This window comes from Gymnoscopelus braueri (assembly GCF_963280865.1).
Source record: "Gymnoscopelus braueri genome assembly, chromosome: 19".
In the NCBI taxonomy this organism is placed as follows: domain Eukaryota; kingdom Metazoa; phylum Chordata; class Actinopteri; order Myctophiformes; family Myctophidae; genus Gymnoscopelus; species Gymnoscopelus braueri.
This window is the reverse complement of record NC_137621.1, coordinates 39327892-39346930: the sequence shown is the minus strand read 5'-3', so window position 1 is coordinate 39346930 and position 19039 is coordinate 39327892. Positions and strand designations below refer to the sequence as shown.

Below are 19039 nucleotides of genomic sequence, written 5' to 3'. Positions count from 1 at the left end.
CCAACAAGAGCTTTTATTTAATTTATTTTAAATTGTTTACACAACTGTGCTGTAAATCAAAGACATTTCCAAGCGTCTTGCACTGGAAAAGAGAGGGAAAAAAACCCTGCAGAGAGTCAAGCGCGTTGCTCGTGTGAATGAAGACCACCACCACCACGAAATTTTCATCCTCATCCACTGTCACGCTCTTTTATAACTCTTCCCTTACCTAACTACAGTACCTACCACAACTATCCTCATACTGTACACACACACACACACACACACACATATTAGCACCCGTTAACACCTCCACACAAGTGCGTGTGACGTTGGCGATGAGCACTCGTGGATTCATCAGGGGGAACATGGCCCAGGCGGGGCCGTTTGAGTTGAAGTGCCAGGTTGGTTATTTTGCCTCAGGTCCTGTTTTGTCATCTGCCTGTGCATTCAGTGTGTCCTGAACTATGGCTTCTTCCTCCAAAGTGTATTTTATAATGATATTCTCGCATCCCATTGGCCCAGCTGCCATCTCAATACTGCATGCCTCTGTTACGACAGAACGTCCAGTGTCCTGAATGCATGCTAAACCTTCTAGCTTCTCTCATCCCCCATTGCCGACTGGCGCCAAGACGAAGCACTAGGATCTATCTAGAGTAGTGTAACTGGTTGTTCTTGTTAATGCCATTAGATTAGTTTAATTTTAGTTCCATAAGAAGCTTTTGTCCCACTATTCAGTTATTTATTAAGTAACATTAATTAGCTGTGTTTTTGTATATTATGCATGGATATTTATGAATTATTTTAAGTGCAATATTGAAAACATTTTGAAGAAATTCTACGCCAAAATTATTTTTCTAATATGTTTTTCGCTTTATAAACTAAGCATGTGTGAGATAAATGATAATCTAGTATTTGCTATACCGGGGGGTCACATTAACAGCATATTCATATAAATGAAGTTGACCAGTAGTAGTTTAGACCCTTCTCATTGTTTCCCTCTTGTTTTTATTCTCTAATGTAATGTCTGCCTTTTAACACAGTAGCCTCCGAGTCTCCCTCCCTCTCCTTTCCCCCGGTTACTAACTTTACGGAAGGTTGCATGCCAAGAACCAATGAGGAAGAATATCATTTTAAAATATGTCTTGTCCTTTCTGTCTGTTTGGTCCCGATTGTACATGGAAACTCCCATCCAATCAATCAAAGTTGTTGACCCAAACAACTTTCTCCTGTACATGATGCATGACGGCTGTGATCAAGCCAGCTCCATGTGTGGAGGCGATGTTTTCTTGTGTTCACCTCATTGTACACGCTTCGTCTGTCCGTTAATGGTTGTCCAAAGTAGTGTCCTGTCCACTCATGCCGTCTCACGCCATCTCATGCATTTACGCTGCCAATGAAAAGAACGTACACAAGAGTCCTCTGCGACGAATTGTGTATTCTTTTTGAGAGGTTTGCAATGGATGTGTGCCAATCACTTGTGTAAAGAGTCTTAACAACAACAACAACAGAATAAAACACTTCAGATTCGTTTTAAATATGTTTAGATACTATATATAACATATATGGTGTCAATTCATGTCATTGTCATGCCAATAATTTCACTGGCAACCTTATTCCATTGTATAATCAGTGACTTGAGAATGAAATTGTCTTTGTACTTTGATATTGCTGAGATCTACCATAATGAAAGCATCTTGAACAGCAAAAAATCCGGAGTATTAATTTAACTCTGAAAGTGTAAAAATATGTCTTTCTTTCAGAGTTAACCACTTTCAACCTGGCGTCCCTATACCGGGCATGTAATTATAGGCAAAAATGGTCAGAAATCCTCAGAAATTGCATTAATTGCAGATCTACAAGCTCACAATACGTCATGGCGTGACACGTTGTGAGCAAGTAGATTGGCTATCACTGCTATTTTTGGAATGTTTTTGACAATTTTTGAACAGGGCGTAAGTGGTTAAATTGACATTCTGGATTTGGCTGTGTAGTTTGGGGGGGGGAGGGGGGCTGGTTGGGGCATGCACTGTAATGATTGCACTCAGCATGTGTTGTATGGTTCACCTCAATGTTTGCATTATGATAAAAGTCTGTGTGGAGTCGTTGCACATGTTGTGTATCCCAGTGCTTGAGTTTGCTGGCCGTCTCGGTCGCGCAACTCAAACAAATGCCATTTTTCCTCCGAAAATGGCTTCTCACACTTCCCCCCAGTGTTGTTCTGTGTTCTCTTATTTGTCACCTTCACAAAGTTGGATGTCAGTCCTGTTCGTCTGTCCCCAACAACGAACGTCTCCACTTCAGTCATGAAGTGTTTGTCGTTGGGCTCAATGTTGAATGCCATGAGCAGAAAATGCTTTGCTTTGATTTGATCAGAAATATAGCAGCTCTTATACAGCTCTGTGTCCAGGGCTACGTTTTTTTTTAACATTGGCCTGTCTCTTATTTGCAGTGGAGCCCCCTTCAGACTTGAAGTTTAAAATTCTAAATGAGAACACAGTGCAAATGTCATGGAGAAAACCCCCGTCGAGGATAGAGGGCTACAGGTTACAAGTAACGGCATCAGAATCAGGTTAGTATGATGCTGTTTCATCAGGAAATGCTGTGCTCATAGCCCCGCCTCTGGCGGTCATTCTTTAGTTAAAACACCTACTCTACCTACTACTGTACCGATGACCAGTGGTGGAAAAAGTACTCAAATTCTTTACTTAAGTAAAAGTATCAATACTGCAATATAGAAATACAAGTAAAAGTCCAGAATTCAAAATTTACTTGAGTAAAAGTAAAAAAGTATTAGCATCAAAATTAGTACTAAAATTAGTAAGTACTAAACTTTTTAAAATAGCAGATCTATAAGATCACAACCCGTCGCGATGCGGGCTATATCTTCAAATAGCCTATGTATAAAATAGGGCTAAAGTTGTTAATGTATGTTTCATAATATCATAATTTATATCTGAAAAGTAACTAGTAACTAAAGTTTTCAAATAATTGTAGTGGAGTAAAAGTACAATATTTGCCTCTGAGATGTAGTGGAGTAGAAGTAAAAGTATTGGAATTTGGAAATACTCAAGTAAAGTACAAATACCTCAAAATTGTACTTAAGTACATTACTTAAGTAAATGTACTTAGTTACTTTCCACCACTGCTGATGACAAACACTCCAGCGAGAACTGTCATTCTACTGTTGTCCAAACCATTCTTCCTCCAACCAAAAAAGTGCCTAAGCTGCATCATGGCTCTAATTGATGTTTTGAAATGTCTTTTCCTCTACCAGATGAACCATCCAGAGAGTTTAGCCTTGCCTCCTCTGCCACTAAGACTTCCATTACTGACCTGACACCTGACCTGGATTACTCGGTGTCCATCCTCTCCTACAATGGGGCAGATGAGAGCATCCCCGTCTTTGGACAGCTCACCAGTAAGTGCACCATTCACGCACGGTTGGACTGCTTTGGAAGAAGCTGCTTTTACGATTCAAGATGTATATGTGCAGATCAGATCTGGAGCGTTAATGACCAGTAGGCATGCACTTGATATGGGCATAAGTCATTTTGGATAAGTTTAATAGCTGAAAGTTTAAAGTTTTCAAAGCAGTGCTGTGAAATTGAGTGGTTTAATGTGATGTATAATAACTGGCCAGTTACTGTAACATGCTCCATTGACAACGAATAGGACTCTTTGTGGATTCATTCAATGATTTTAATGTACTTTAACATCCCACAGAGTTTTATTTTATAGTAGAACCATCATTTTCTAACCCAAAAATTTACCCAGGAAATCATCTAGGGTACTTGTGACAGTCGTCTTGTCCACTTTTTTCCTATTCATTCTATATGGAGCAATTCATGAGCGTTGACAGGTGTGAGGGATGAGAGCGGGAGTCGGACAAACTGTACAGGGTTGTTTCTGGCTGTGGGAGATGGAAGGAGTTATTAGACTAAACTATCCTACGAGAACTAGACTGTCCTACAGGATAACACATCTGACAGCTGAAAACGCTGTGGTTCTCCGCCTCGTCATAGACGAACAGCTTCCTCCAGCCACATATGACAGAAGGGAAGAGGGGAGAGAATCCCGTCTGTTTGTTGAGACCCAAATCACCCGCTGTTTATACTCACCGCTAATGTAGCTGAAAGAAATGTGTTTGTGTGCTCGCGGTTTTGATCCCGTTGACCGGCTTTTATGAAATGTTGATTTTCTTGCTCTTTTCCGCTGTGAAGAAAACACACGTGATGCAGGGGGACGGCAAAATGTGCAAGGGCCGCTCCCGCTTTCTGCTAACTCGGCGAGTGTTTCCTTTCCTGTGTTTCAGTCCAGTCCAGCAACACCACCGGACGAGTCAGGAGGCCACAGTCAGATGCAATCAGTGAGTATGTTTACTGTGGTGTCAACTAGAATCTGGTCCGTGTCTATCCTGCGCACACGCAGCTTTCCCGTTTTTTTCCCTTCTTTTTAATAGATGTTTTTCCATGGGACTTCCATCATAATATTTTTTCTACACTGGAATAATTTGCTCAGACCTACATTCCACCTTGTGCTGAGCGGGTTGTCACTGGGTAAAGCAGACAGGGGGTTCCGACAGTGGCTGGGAACGCACACATTATTTCCCCCTTAATTGGAACCAGTCTGCACATCAAAAAAAAGAAAAACTGGATAGGAAGGCTTGAAGCTAGGAGACAGTGTGCTGCTATGCGTCATGAAGTTTGGGGGGGGGGGGGGGTCAGAGACTGGGAGCTTTTTAAAGCTCCCCATAATCCCCGGGCAGAGTGTTAAAGGACGTCACCGTGGTGCCAGCTCGCTGTGAGCGTTGTCTGTTTAACTGTTAAAAGATGTGGAAAGGATTACAGCTCTCCATCACAAGTCCTCTCTCCTTCTCAGTCAGTCTTCTGTTGCTGTCCGAGGAGTCCAGCGCGCGGAGTGACAGTGGGCCCACAGTCATTCTTTCCCTCTTAACATGTTGATTCTTCTGCTGGAAACTGTACTCCTATAGGTCCAGATGCTCCGAAAACTTTATTTCTGGTAGAACGCTCACTGCAGGACCTCTTTCACAACCACCCTAATTAACGCGGCTAAAGCCCGACTTTGATGCCTTCGTTTTGACGTTTTGTCAAAGAATTGGGAAGAAAAGAACAAAAAAAAGAGACCCTTTAAAAAGTGAGGATAACAAGATGTGAGAAACAGAATTGAGAGTCAATGAGACCTGGGGGACAGGGGATTAAAGACCATCCACAGAAGTCCTGCCAATTATTCCAATAGAGTTATCTCGAACGTTCCAAAGAATTTCATCTATGATTTAAAGTCCACCAGGGTTGGACGCGTAAAAACGCACATCTGTGGTAAGAGCTTTGTTGATTGTTTGGTCTATAAAGGCACATTTTTGTCTGTATATCTGCTGGAATGACTATACCAGCCCACTGTTTGGCCCTGCTCGCCATTGTATGACATTCCTTTTGATGTCAGAATGTGTTCTATCAACCATCCAACTAGCTGTCAGGGCCTTTCATTTTTATTCAGGCCCCTGGAGTAAGAAGTGTGCCAGTGTAAGAATACGGTTCAAACACCAAGATGTTACAGCCATACCTTGGCACCTCACTTTTCAAAAGGACCATGTCTTTATGGCACATTTCTGGGAATAGGCCTATATTTATATTTATAGTAGAATTATGCAGTTGCCAGTGTTTTCAGAATTTCCATGGATCATGGCCACAAACAGACTTAATCTGGATCAAAAATCATTTTTTTGATTCTGTGGCCTTATGTGACTAATTCCTTCTCTCTTCACACTCTTTTCACTCAAGAGTGTTCGGTCAGTGCCATTGCGGACCTCGTTTTCCTGGTGGACGGGTCATGGAGCGTGGGCAGGGAGAACTTCAAGCACATCCGCAGTTTCATTGGTGCCATGGCGGGCGCCTTTGACATCGGCGAGGACAAGACCCGTGTGGCCGTGGTCCAGTACAGCACAGACACCCGCACAGAGTTCCCCCTCACCCGCTACCCCAAGAGAGGAGACCTGCTCCGTGCTGTCAGCAACCTACCCTACAAGGGAGGAAACACAATGACAGGTATAACCAGGGCAATAGGCTGCTGTAATTGAGATGCTTAAATCCACTTAACCCCATCAATCCCAGTGTCCCTATTTTTGGGGCAGACGTTTGGCAAAAATCGCCGATCTGCAAGCTCACAATGCGTCGACATGCCACGACACGTTATGAGCTTGTAGATCGTCTACAGTATGTTCAGTGAAGAGATTTCATGTATAGGGAAAAAAGGAGGGGCACCAGCATAGACCCCTGGGGAACTCCGGTCAACAAAGTATATATATATAGGGTTTAAGCCCGATTTTATATTTCATCGTACAATGGTGTGGTGCAGTGAAAATGTTCAAACAATTGTGAAAATAGCGAAAATATCTTCAAACATTTTGAGATTAGTTTTGAATTTTTTGAATTTGTTTTGTATTATTTTTGAACATATAATAATTATATGTACAAAAATAGGGACACCAGCTTGGTGTGGTTTATGGAAATTCTTAGACCACTTCCCAAATTCCATTGTAGCTGCTGGTGAAGACTTGACTTTGCATACGCTCTCTGCTCTCTCTAAAGGGGATGCCATCGATTATCTGCTGCAAAATATCTTCACGGAGGCGGGCGGTTCCAGGAAAGCATTTCCAAAGGTAGCCATGATCATCACTGACGGAAAATCTCAGGACCCAGTGGAGGAGTACGCTAAGAGACTCAGAAACATCGGAGTGGAAATCTTTGTCCTAGGTATGGTTTATTGTTCTGTTTTACCGAAATGTTGTTCTCCCAAGTGAAAAAGCCAAGAACCAAGAACAAGGCCGTTCTTGGACAAGGCCTGATTTTCCATTGGATCTCGGTTGAAAGATCCCTATTGTACTTTGTGTATTACTCACGTAATAACCTTTCACACATGCCTATAACTCTAGCCCACAGTAGCCCACACACGCATGCAGACTGTGAGATAAAAACGACGAAATTCATTCTTAGACGACTAATAGGAATTTATCTACTAATCGATTCGTTGATTTTATCAGCAAATCTGTAAAACTGTGTTTGCAGCCTACAATCATGCAAAGACCAGCATTTTCAGGCTGGTAAGGTTGAGAAATGAACATCCTAATGTTGATTTCACAATGGCTACTGGCTATTGGCCTACAGACTGGTCTAATTAAAGGATTATGTCTAGAGTTTACAAGAGATGTGCGCATAATTCAGCAAGAAATAATGAATTCAGCACGGGGCATAAAAACCACGGATCATCTAACGCAGTCTTGGTCGACTAAGATCAAACTGACCGATGAATGGGTAATTCGCCTATGAGGGGGACAGCCCTTGATAAAAAGCTCCTTACGTTAACATTGCATTTGTAACGGTCCCCTTTCAGGCATCAAGGGAGCGGATGAGGATGAGCTCAGGGAGATGGCCTCCACGCCCCACAGCAAACATGTGTACAACGTGCCCAACTTTGACCTGATCCAAAGCGTGCAGAAGCAGATCATCACGGAGGTGTGCTCTGGTGTCGACGAGCAGCTCAGCTCTCTGGTCAGCGGAGAGGAAAGTAAGTCACCTCATTCTTATTTGAACGTGTGTGCCATTATGAACGTTGGCATGTTGCTATATCAGTGGTTCTCAAACTTTTTCAAGGACCCCCAAAATGATATGTATTTGGCCGCGGACCCCCATCTCAAAATATTTAGTTCCAGGGACACCCCAGAAGCAAAGATTTGAGTTACAAATGTTTGCTTTAAAAATATATATATTCAAAGATTTGCACAATTTTCCCATTTCTCAAAAATAGCAGATCTACAAGCTCGTAGCGCGGCACTCGGTGCCACGCTATGAGCTTGTATATCTGCTATTTTTGAATTAAAAGATGCGTTCCAGGGCTTAATGGGTTAGTATTAAATACTCTCAATAGGAAAAAAATGTATTTCTGTCACACTACATGACCTTGTGCAACAGATCAGAATGCTAATCATGTAAAGCTGCAATCCGTAAGCGTTATGTCCTACCCGGGATTCAAACCCTGCTTCTCCCGCACGTACAAGATTGAATCCCTGGTTGGCGACAGGAGATATTGTGCTTATGAGTTTCAGGCAGTACTACGTGTCAACTATAGTAGGTGTCCTACCCAGGGATTACCCAGGGTCTAAATCTCTCAATGGAAGAGTATAGGGAGACCACCTCCACTACTGTAGATGTTCTAGTTATATTATAATAACATACTCTACTATTTAGATTGGTTAAAATAACCTTTCATTCAAAATAAACAAAGTATACAAATTGCAGCTTTAAACTCAACAAAGAAAAACAATGTATACATTACAGTACATTGTATATAGCTTGTCGGCCAAGGAAGCATGCATCAAAAGCTTGTTCCTCATGCTCTATCTAAGACATCTCTCTGTGTCCGCAGTGGTGGAGCCTGCCTCAAACCTGCAGGTGACAGAGATCGCCTCCAAGTCTATGCGGGTCATCTGGGATCCCTCTCTGGATAACATCTCCGGCTACAAGATCACACTCAACCCCATGGTGCCGGGCATGAAGCGCCAGGAGCTGTACACAGGGGCCACCCAGACCAACATCAACGTCCGGGACCTGTCTCCTGAGACGGAGTATGAAATCCATCTGTACGCCCTCAAAGGCCTGACCCCCAGTGAGCCCGTCATGGCCATGGAGAAGACCCAGCCCGTCAAGGTGTCAACTGGTGAGCGACCGACACTCCTCCACTGCTTATATGACAAGAATTCATGCCCAAAATAACTCCTTCACTCATGCATACTTCACCGTACAATACAAGATCTGTAAGTAATCCGTGATTTCATGTCCTTTTACCCAGAATGCTCTCTGGGACTGGATGTGCAGGCTGACGTGGTTCTGCTGGTCGACGGCTCTTACAGTATTGGATTACAAAACTTTGCTAAGGTCCGCGGCTTCCTGGAGGTCCTGGTCAACTCCTTCGACGTCGGGGCCGACAAGATCCAGCTTTCCTTGGTGCAGTACAGCCGAGACCCACACACCGAGTTCGCCCTCAACACCCACCACGACCTCAGCGCTGTGGTCAAGGCCGTGCGCACCTTCCCCTACCGCGGCGGCTCCACCAACACCGGCAAAGCCATGAATTACGTCAAGGACAAGATCTTCATCCCGTTGCGTGGCGCCCGCGAAAATGTGCCCCGCATCATGGTCCTGATCACTGATGGCAAGTCGTCCGACTCCTTCAAGGACGCGGCGACCAAACTGAGGAACAACGACGTGGAGATCTTTGCCGTGGGTGTGAAGGACGCGGTGAGGTCCGAGCTGGAGGCTATTGCCAACCAGCCACCGGACAATCACGTCTTTGAGGTGGAGGACTTTGATGCCTTCCAGAGGATCTCCAAGGAACTGACTCAGTCCATCTGTCTGAGGATTGAACAGGAGCTTCTCAACATCAAGAAGAGGAGTAAGTATATGACCTAGAGTGTGGATGCTCGATATGTGCAGGAACCCTGGGCTCTGCTCTTGTTGCACATGTAAAATCATTGCTGCTAACTTACTTTTCATTCGTCCTTGTTAGCACCATCATGCATGTCCGCATGTACTTTATTACATGTTGTTTCAACTTTGTAGAACACATTTACCATCGCTCTGCCCTTTACGAGATTGCTCGTATTGGCATTGGACCAATGTAATCAAGGAAAGGTCACATACATACAGCATTATATTACAGTATGTCTCAATTATTTCTTGATTCTGACCCCTTTCAACTATACTGGCATTGAGACAAGCAGACACAAGAAAAACATTGTGAACTCAATTGAGCTTAGCACGTCCACAAATACCGGAAAACCGCACGCTTGCTGCTCAGGGGAGCTCTCTCACACCATTTGCTATCGTTTACTGTTTTATGAACACTATAGCAACTGGAAGGCCTGTGTTTTTTTGTACTTTCTTCTCCTTTTTTTTTTACCCAACCCTAATTTGGATCCACAAGGCCACCCCAGTTCTGAGAGGGAGTAGGACCGTGGCTACTTCTCGGCACAGCAGTAGCATGACATCACGCTCCATGAAAAGCTTATTGATACTGAATCCTTGCAGCCCCAAAACACAGAACAATTAGCCAGCTTAACGTCTTGGGATTGGCAGTTTAAAAAAATATTTATATATTGTAACTATAACCTAGCAGTAGAATAATGGCTGCACTTATTTCCTAAGGCTGCAGTAGTAATGCAAGGACAGAAGTAAGGCTGCGACTATCAGTTATCTTCTTAGCGATTATTCTATCGATTACTTTTGTGTGATTAATTGACGAGAAGTGTGTTTTTTTAAATAATATTTTTAATGTTTTATTTATCAACAAATTGATGCAAAAACATTCAAACTGATTTTATTATATAATTTTTTTTCATACTTCATACAACACTAACAACAGTGTCACACCAAAACAGTCCTTCTACAACCTCACAATGCATTGCAATGTGATGCATTGTGAGCATGTAGATCAGCTAGTTATTTTTTTATTTTACAGTTATTTTATTGCCCTTATTGATAGTTACAGTGTAGAGAGAGAGAGAGAGAGAGAGTTGGGGAGTGACATGCAGCAAAGGTCTGCCCAGCCCGAGAATCGAACCGGGGACTCAGAGATTATGTGGTGTGCGTCTTAATCACCTGACTATCTGCACCTCGATTTTAATAAATGTTTGCCTATAATGACATGCCCCACCCCAAAAGAAAAGAAAATTCAACCACCCCAAAGAGTATTTTATTCAAATCTATATATTTTTGGGCGGTGAAACCGCCCCTATAAGTGAGATTTGGAAAAATGTACATTTTCCTGCGCTGTGATCTGGGCCCAGGAAATTAGTAGAATTATCCTGCGCTGTGATTGGCCAATCACAGCCTATTCAGGACTGTGATTGGCCAGTGTCACATGACACATGTGCATAGCCCTATATAAGCAACCATAACTTGAAAAAAACCAAAATTTGGTTTTTTTCAAGTTATGGTTTTGTCCATCATAAAGAGTGTTTCAATAAATGTATTTATCCTTTGTACATGATTGATCGACTCCATTCAGTATTGTGATTAGCTAGCAAGACACCGCCCACTTCACACAGGGTGTGATTTTTTTCTAATTGATGATATTAGTTCGATTAACTGTTTTTATACAAAACAATATTTCTGATCTATACCTAGACAGAAGTAGAATAGAACAGAGCGTGACGGTATACTGAGTGACACCTTAACGCGGTTCATGCCTGCAGGACTGACCGATGAGCTTTTCTTTTGCAGGTCTGCTTCCAGCCAGAAACCTGGTGTTTTCAGAGGTGACCTCCAGGAGCTTCCGCACCAGCTGGACCTCTGCCTCCACCGCCGTCTCGTCCTATCTGGTGCGTTTCCGCAAGGCCGAGGACACCACCGGAGACTACGTCTCGCTGGCGGTGCCAGGCGACACTACCACCGCCGTGCTGCCGCACCTCTTCCCCGTCACCATGTACGAGGTCAATGTCCTCGCCCAGTACCCCCAAGGGGATAGTTTCCCTTTGACGGGCGAAGAGACCACTCTGGAAGGTGCGTAACGCTGGGTCAGTTCATTGCAATAGGCTCTATGTACAGCAGCCATATTGGAAAGAAATTGGGCCTCTTCCTTACTTATTTCACAGGTGTTACCAATGATTCTAATGAAGGCTCTGCTCCATTTAGTGTAGCACAGTGATTCTCAAACCTTTTAATTTGAAGGACCCCCATAACTCAGAGCCAAATGGACCCGTAAGGGTCCATTTGGTACCTGGTCCACACTTTAAGAACCACTGGTGTAGCAGAGTGTCTCCAGTGAGCCAACATGCACAATATCAGCACCCTGACTCTGTTTGACCAGAATGGAACAGAGCCTTCATTAGTATCATTGGTAACACCTGTGAAGGAAGTAAGAAGAGGTCCAATTTCTTTCTAATGTGGCTGATGTGCATACTGTAGTCCTGGATTTCCAGAAGATGGCATACCAGTTTCCTGTTCCCGTTCATTTACCCCTTAATTTTATTGGCCCGGCTGCAGATTTGAACCGGAGAAAACACAAATGACACCTTCATTTGTGTTTCTAGTTCAAATCTACTGCCGAGCCAATCAAAATGAAGCTATGGGAAAATGAAATTGGATCAGGAAACGGATGTGCCACCCTTCTGGAAACCCCGGGAATACACTTAAAAGAACAGAACCTATATGTCATGCACTCTCATTTGAAACGATTGTACAAGTCCTTTCGCCCCCAACAACCCCCACGTTGTTTGCCTTTCAGAAAAAGGACCCGTACGGAACCTGCGAGTGACGGAGGAATCGACGAACAGTTTCAGGGTGTCGTGGCAGTCCGCTCCGGGCGACGTGATCAGATACCACCTCTCCTATGTCCCGCTGAGTGGGGCCGGAGACACGCTGAACGCCCAGACCATCGGGGCAGAGACGACCATAGTTCTCGTGGAACTGTTCCCCATCACCACCTACCGTGTGTCTGTGTCTGCTGAATATGGCTCGGGCATTGGTGACGGTATGGAGGTGGACGGCACCACGAAGGAAGGTGAGGAAAGAAAGATGGTGGTCAGCCTTTTTAGACATGTTAATAACCCATTAAGGCCTGAGGTTCCGATTCTACAAAATGTCTTCTAAATCCTAACAGTTTTTTTGCTGTTGCTGTATCAGTGGTTCTCAAACTTTTTCATGTCAAGGACCCCCAAAATGATATGTATTTGGTCGCGGACCCCCATCTCAAAATATTTCGTTCCAGGGACCCCCAGAAGCAAAGATTTTACTTAGAAATGTTCACTTAAAAAATATATACAGTATAAAGATTTGCACACATTTTCACGATTTTTCTAAAATAGCAGATCTACAAGCTTGTAGCGCGGCACTCGGTGCCGCGCTATGAGCTTGTATATCTGCTATTTTTTAATAGCCAAAGGAATCTAAAAAAAGACACAGATGCGTTCCCGGTCTTAATGGTTTAACATTTGATGCAAAGAAGTTTAAATGCAGGCGGAGACACCTATATGAATGTCTAAGCCGGGTTCCTTTGCTCGCAGTGCTCGGGTCTCCCCGTGACCTCCTCGTCTTCGACGAGACGATATCTACGATGAAGCTGTCGTGGCAGGCGGCGCCGGGGAACGTGCGCCAGTACCAGGTCTCCTACAAGTCGTCCGAGGCCGGAGAGAGGAACGAGATAACCGTGAAGGGAGATACCACCGAGGCGACGCTGAAGAACCTCCAGCCCGCCACCGAATATGAGCTGTTCGTCAGCGCCCGCTACTCCTCCGGTGTGGGGGAGCCTCTCTTAGGCATCGGAACAACTTTGGAAGGTAAAAGACACTTTTTTTGTAATGTTTACTTATAATGTTTAGGTATTAAAGGGATAGTTCACCCCCAAAATGACATTTTTTTCCTATCGAATTGAATTCATGGATATTTTTTTACGACAATAATTTGATGACCGGAATCGGTTCCGCTGGTCATCAAATTATTGGCTTAGGAATGCGACAAAAACTAAAAAAGATCCATGAATTCAAGTCTCCATGGGGTGAGCAATCAATTGAAAAATAAGTCATTTTGGGGGTGAACTATCCCTTTTAATTTATTCTACAGCAGATGTGAGAGAGAAGTGTGACACGTGGCTTGCTGCCATGGTCACGGCGAGTGGGTGATTGGTCGATTGGTCACTGCACTGAGTTGTCCCGCCTCTCAAGAGGCAGGGAAACCTGGAGGTTGCTAGTTTGCGTGGAGCGTCTCACTTCTTTTCCACAATTCTGCTTTTTCATAGATGTTTAAGTCACGTGTGGTGCAAACCCACTGTTCCAAAGCCCCTCCTAGATTTCTTAGGATGGTGATGAATGTGTCACGGTTTGCATGTAGACCAGGGGTCTTCAACGTTTTCAGACCAAGGACCCCCTAGCTGAGAGAGAAATTAAGCAGGGACCCCCACTATATTGTATAAAATTGTTTCAGATAAAACTTTTTTTAGTTTTTTACTTGATCTGCTCTTTTTTTCCCTCTACACCTATACCTCTTTGCCAAAAATAGCCGATTTACAAGCTCACAACGCCTCGCAGCGAGAGGCGTTGTGAGCTTGTAGATCTGCTATTGTTGGCTAAAGTTCTCCTAAGAATAGGGATTCTATAGGTCAAGTCAAGTGGTTAATGTAAAAAAAAAAGTCCTATCACACAAAGATTTGGCGGCCCCCCTGTAGTAAATGAGGACCCCCTAGGGGTCCCGGACCCCCTGTTGAAGACCCCTGATGTAGACGACATCAGCAGCAGCTTTTTAAGAAGCCAAGCTTTGACTGTTGGGTATATATGGGCTCCATTTGCTGGGGAAAAGGCTGGAATGTGGTCCTTTATGTAATTCTTCTGGCACCGACAGAACATATTAGCGTGGCTTTTACCGCCCATGAAGCCAGTCAGATGGAAATGGACGAGGGGTGGAGTGTGGAGGATTGGTGTGGTGTGCAGGAAAGCTTGTAAAACCGAGAAAACTCCTGGAATGGCCTGGAACAGACGTATAGACCCACATGCCCTGGCTACTTCGGGAACTTTAATACTTATTCTGCCTGTCTAGGACATACTGTGTCCTAGACACTCCCCATATGGGGACCATTGTCATATAATGAACCATATTATGGCTCATTATCTGACAATGGTTTATGTGACATACAGGGAGTGTTAATGTTACTGACACTTGGATATTAGTTTTACTATTCATAAATTGTATGTACTGTATGTTGGCATTGCTACTGATTTGAGGCTACCGGTTTTACCAGTTTACCCGTGAGCAGTTTTGGCTCATCTGACTGCTCAAATGTTTTACCTAAGTAAAAGTATCAATACTGCAATGTAGAAGTACTCTGTTACAAGTAAAAGTCTGGAATTCAAAATTGACTCGAGTAAAAGTACAAAAGTATTGGTATGAAAATGTACTTAAGTACCAAAAGTAGAAAGTACTATGCAGAAGATCCCATTTCACAAGTTTTCAAATATATAAAATGTCTAAAAATCTTTTGAAAATAGCAGATCTACAAGCTCACAATGCGTCGCATCACGACGCATTGTGAGCTTGTAGATCGTCTATTTTCAAATAGCCGAAATGTATTTAGGGCTGAAGTGGTTAATGTATGTTTTGTAATAATAATGCAAATCTTCAAAGTAACTAGTAACTAAAGTATTCAAATTATTGTAATGGAGTAAAAGTAAAATATTTGCCTCTGAGATGTAGTGGAATAGAAGTAAAAGTATTGGAAATTGGAAATACTCAAGTAAAGTACAAATACCTCAAAATTGTACTTAAGTATGGCACTTGAATACATGTACTTAGTTACTTTCCATCACTGGGGTAGTGGACATTCCACTGTACTTCAAGAGGCATGGTCAAGCCTCTTCTTCTGTCTACAGCACACAGCAAAATCTTCCTTTAACTCTGAAAGCGTCACATGTACCTTTTATGGGTGGCTTTTTTACACTTTCAGAGTTAAATTAGCACTCTGGGTTTTATTGTGCAGATCTTTTTGGGGGGGGGGGGTTGGATCCTTCTTACAAGGTGCATTCTAGAGTGAAGAAGAACATCTGTTTTTGTGCTGAGCATTTTAAGGGATGTCTTTTGGCTGTAGGAGCCACAGCACAGAGGGAGGTGAAAGGTTATGGCTGGGGTCACTCCAGGGGGCAAGGAGACGTTGGAGCTTTGTGATGAGATGTTTTTGTCCCCAGAGGTCTCTCAACAATAACAACGACGACAACAAAGACCCGCTATCCCACAGAGATTAACAGCTCTTTCCCCTGACCAGTGTTGTAAAGTAACTAAGTACATTGTCTCAAGTACTGTACTTAAGTACAATTTTGAGGTATTTGTACTTTACTTGAGTATTTCCAATTTCCAATACTTTTACTTCTACTCCACTACATCTCAGAGGCAAATATTGTATTTTTACTCCACTACAATTATTTGAAAACTTTTGTTACTAGTTACTTTTCAGATATGAATTATGATATTATAAAACATACATTAACCACTTTGGCTCTGTTTTAAACATAGGCTACTATCGCGACGCGTTGTGAGCTTGTAGATCTGCTATTTTCAAATATTTGAGTACTTTTACTTTTGGTTCTTTAAGTATATTTTGTTGCCAATACTTTTTTACTTACTCAAGTAAATTTTGAATTCTGAACTTTTACTTGTAACAGAGTACTTCTATACAATACAGTATTGATACTTTTACTTAAGTAAAACCTTTGAGTACTTTTTCCACCACTGCCCCTGACCAGTTTTGTTTGGGGCAGTTGAATCTAAGTTCAGCAAGCCTGTTGCTTTGGTCAGACACTTTGGAGAGACAGCTTGCGGACAAAAATTAGAAAACTAAACAAGAGTGATACAAAAAGCCCCTATAGTGGCCTATGGACTGGGTCCATTTGTTTGGTTTACTGATATGTAATTGTTGCGACACGGTAAACTGGCAAAATACAAAGGGCTAAAAGAAATTGGCCACGTTGAAAATGAATGGGCGGATAAGAATCATTAGACTCGACGAGCTGCAGGTTCTGACCCCTCGCTTTCTCACGGGGGCCCCAGTGCAGACAGACCAGGGTGAATGACTGCTTTTGTAGCATTAATAAAAAAAACTGGCACGTTTTATTTAACTTGTCTTGTGCCTAAGATGAACACTGTGGATGTCTTATTCTCATTCTTGGTTCATGCCTGGCTCTAAGCTCACCTCACTTTGACAGGAGCTACAAAGTTGCCAAATGGACTTTTCTCTCTCTCTGAACGTTTTCTTTTCTTCTGGTTCTTTTGAGGCCACCAACACACACCAAAGCTATCCTGTTTGTCATGAGGGGAAGAAGAATGAAGTCCTTGTTTGCTAATGCCACCTCCACTCTCCAGGAGTGTGGTCACTAGTGGTGGGTGTGTGTCACCTCTTAACAAGGACATTTTTTATAGCAGACCACGGGGACCTGCTGAGCATGTGGCTGAATGAGAGATCTTTTAATGTGACCGTGTCCCCCTGTGGAAAATCTTGTTGAATAGGGGGTTGGCCGGATATGAGGAGTCCTTTAAGGTTCATTTGAAAAATTAATTGATTAATACATTGCTAATAAATGATAGACGTACGTCTACATTCTACTGGGTGAACCGAAACAATAGGAGACATTTCTTTTGCGTTGTCCTTGTTTTTCTTTCTGTGTTCCATTGTCGACCAAATTGCTTGGTGTTTGAGATGGCGTATAGGGATAGTTTCCACGTTGCAGATCTGCCCAGTCATCAGCCATACCCACGCCCACAGTTGGAAAACGCAGACCGGCCTCTGTGCTCCATGACAAAGCATGTCGTTTAAACTGTCGCTCCATTTCTGCCCGCGGTGACATCAGCACGCCCCGACACTGATCTCATTGTGCCCAGTGGGTGCCACTAGACTTCAGTGACCCCCCTCTGTGATGTGCCTGCATGTAGGCGAGAACTCTGCAGAGCGAAAAAAAGAAAATGGCTCAAACACAATAACGCTCCTTGTGGCTAACATTGGCCCGCAGCCCATTACATAAAGCCCTGAAGTAGCACTGCATTTATCACATCCTCTCAAATTGGCGTGACTAATGGAAAATCCCTGCGCCGCCAAGACAAGAGAATGGTGTCAACACTAATTGCCAAGATGCACATCTCAAAGGTGAACATACTGTAAGACATCAATGTGTCTCGAGTATGTGGTGAGAGGGAAGACAATGGAGTCTTCTCCAACATGTGGAAGGTGTTACCTAGGGGAACATCAAAGCTGCACGAACTGTGTGTCTGGTCCCAGAGAGAACTGGCCGTTCACCTTCTTCCAGGGAGGGGGGAGAGAAAGAGAGAGAAGAGAACAGATATTCTCAGTCTAAAGCTTTTCCATTGCGGTGAACAACAGCACGAACTCGCCTTTTGTGTTGCCTTGAATGAACTGCGAGTCGCTCTGGATTAGCTAGGTGGGTGGCATGCTAATGCTGTCATACAAACTTAACACTGACGGTGTACGAAATGAGGGGGATTTGTACACTGTCGAATGAGTTACACATGGATAAAGTATCATTGGGAAATTTACTGTGTAGGAAATAATATTGCAACACGTTTTAGACTTAACTGGTCAAACACCTGCAGATTGTATGGTCTTGAAGGGTGACATTCGTCATGTCAAGCAAGTTGCTCCAGGGTAGCGTGGTGATGAGACACTATCATGAGACTGCGAGGGCACAGATTAAAGTCCCTGATGGGGGCCTTCTGTCCTGTCTTATTGACACTGATCCCACTACCTACTCCAGGGCAGTGGTGGGAAGTAAATACTTTTACTAAAGTTATGCTGAATACAGGACATTTACCTGTAACATAGCATTTATACTGTGTACTTTTACTTAACCACTTAAACCCCATATGGTTGACCCGGGGTCCCTCAGGGGTCTATACTAGTGTCTTTTCTGTTTTCTGTTGTTGTGGGGAAAGCTTTCGCTGAAAATAGCTGTTGTGAGTTTGTCAAGAGTTGTGAGCTTGTCGATCTACTATTTTCTGCAAAAGCCTTCCCCACAATACGGATGCTGGGGTTCAAGTTGTTAAGTAAAAAAAATCTGAGCACTTCTCTTCCACCTCTGCTCCGGGGTTTTAGCAAGTGACCTCCTGACCTCCTGACCGGCATTTATGTCTCATACATAAATGCCTGATTGATTACACTATAATATAAAAGAGAGTATTGTCTGGAGTATTTTGCATTCCAACTGTGATTGATTGTTGTTATTGATTATTCTGGAGGAAAAAAAACTACACTTACAAAACATATTCCATTTGATTATTCAAAACACTGTTTGATTTTGGCATTGACATCATACTGTAAATACCTGACTGTGATTTAAACTACCCCCATCATCAATCATTCTTTCCATGTTCCTCATCACCTAATATCAATGCCCTTTTTAGACACATACTTAAGTAATGCAAAAAAAGCAATTATTGTTTTCTTTTCTCCAAACGCACTTTGTAAGTTTTTAAGAGTGTGTCTCGTTAACTGCAAA

The 19039-nt window shown here is 43.1% G+C and overlaps 1 protein-coding gene across 3 annotated transcripts in view; it reads left to right on the top strand.

Moving 5' to 3' along the window:
• Positions 1–19039, top strand: part of col12a1a (collagen, type XII, alpha 1a) — a 93743-nt gene that overhangs the window by 4190 nt on the left and 70514 nt on the right. For all 3 annotated transcript variants that reach the window (XM_080414725.1, XM_080414726.1, XM_080414727.1), the window contains exons 3-13: positions 2432–2551; positions 3257–3400; positions 4295–4348; positions 5781–6044; positions 6588–6752; positions 7390–7563; positions 8422–8712; positions 8845–9447; positions 11277–11555; positions 12280–12555; positions 13058–13330. In XM_080414725.1, the coding sequence (XP_080270851.1) occupies positions 2432–2551; positions 3257–3400; positions 4295–4348; positions 5781–6044; positions 6588–6752; positions 7390–7563; positions 8422–8712; positions 8845–9447; positions 11277–11555; positions 12280–12555; positions 13058–13330 (2643 nt within the window). The remainder of the gene's footprint in view (positions 1–2431; positions 2552–3256; positions 3401–4294; positions 4349–5780; positions 6045–6587; positions 6753–7389; positions 7564–8421; positions 8713–8844; positions 9448–11276; positions 11556–12279; positions 12556–13057; positions 13331–19039) is intronic.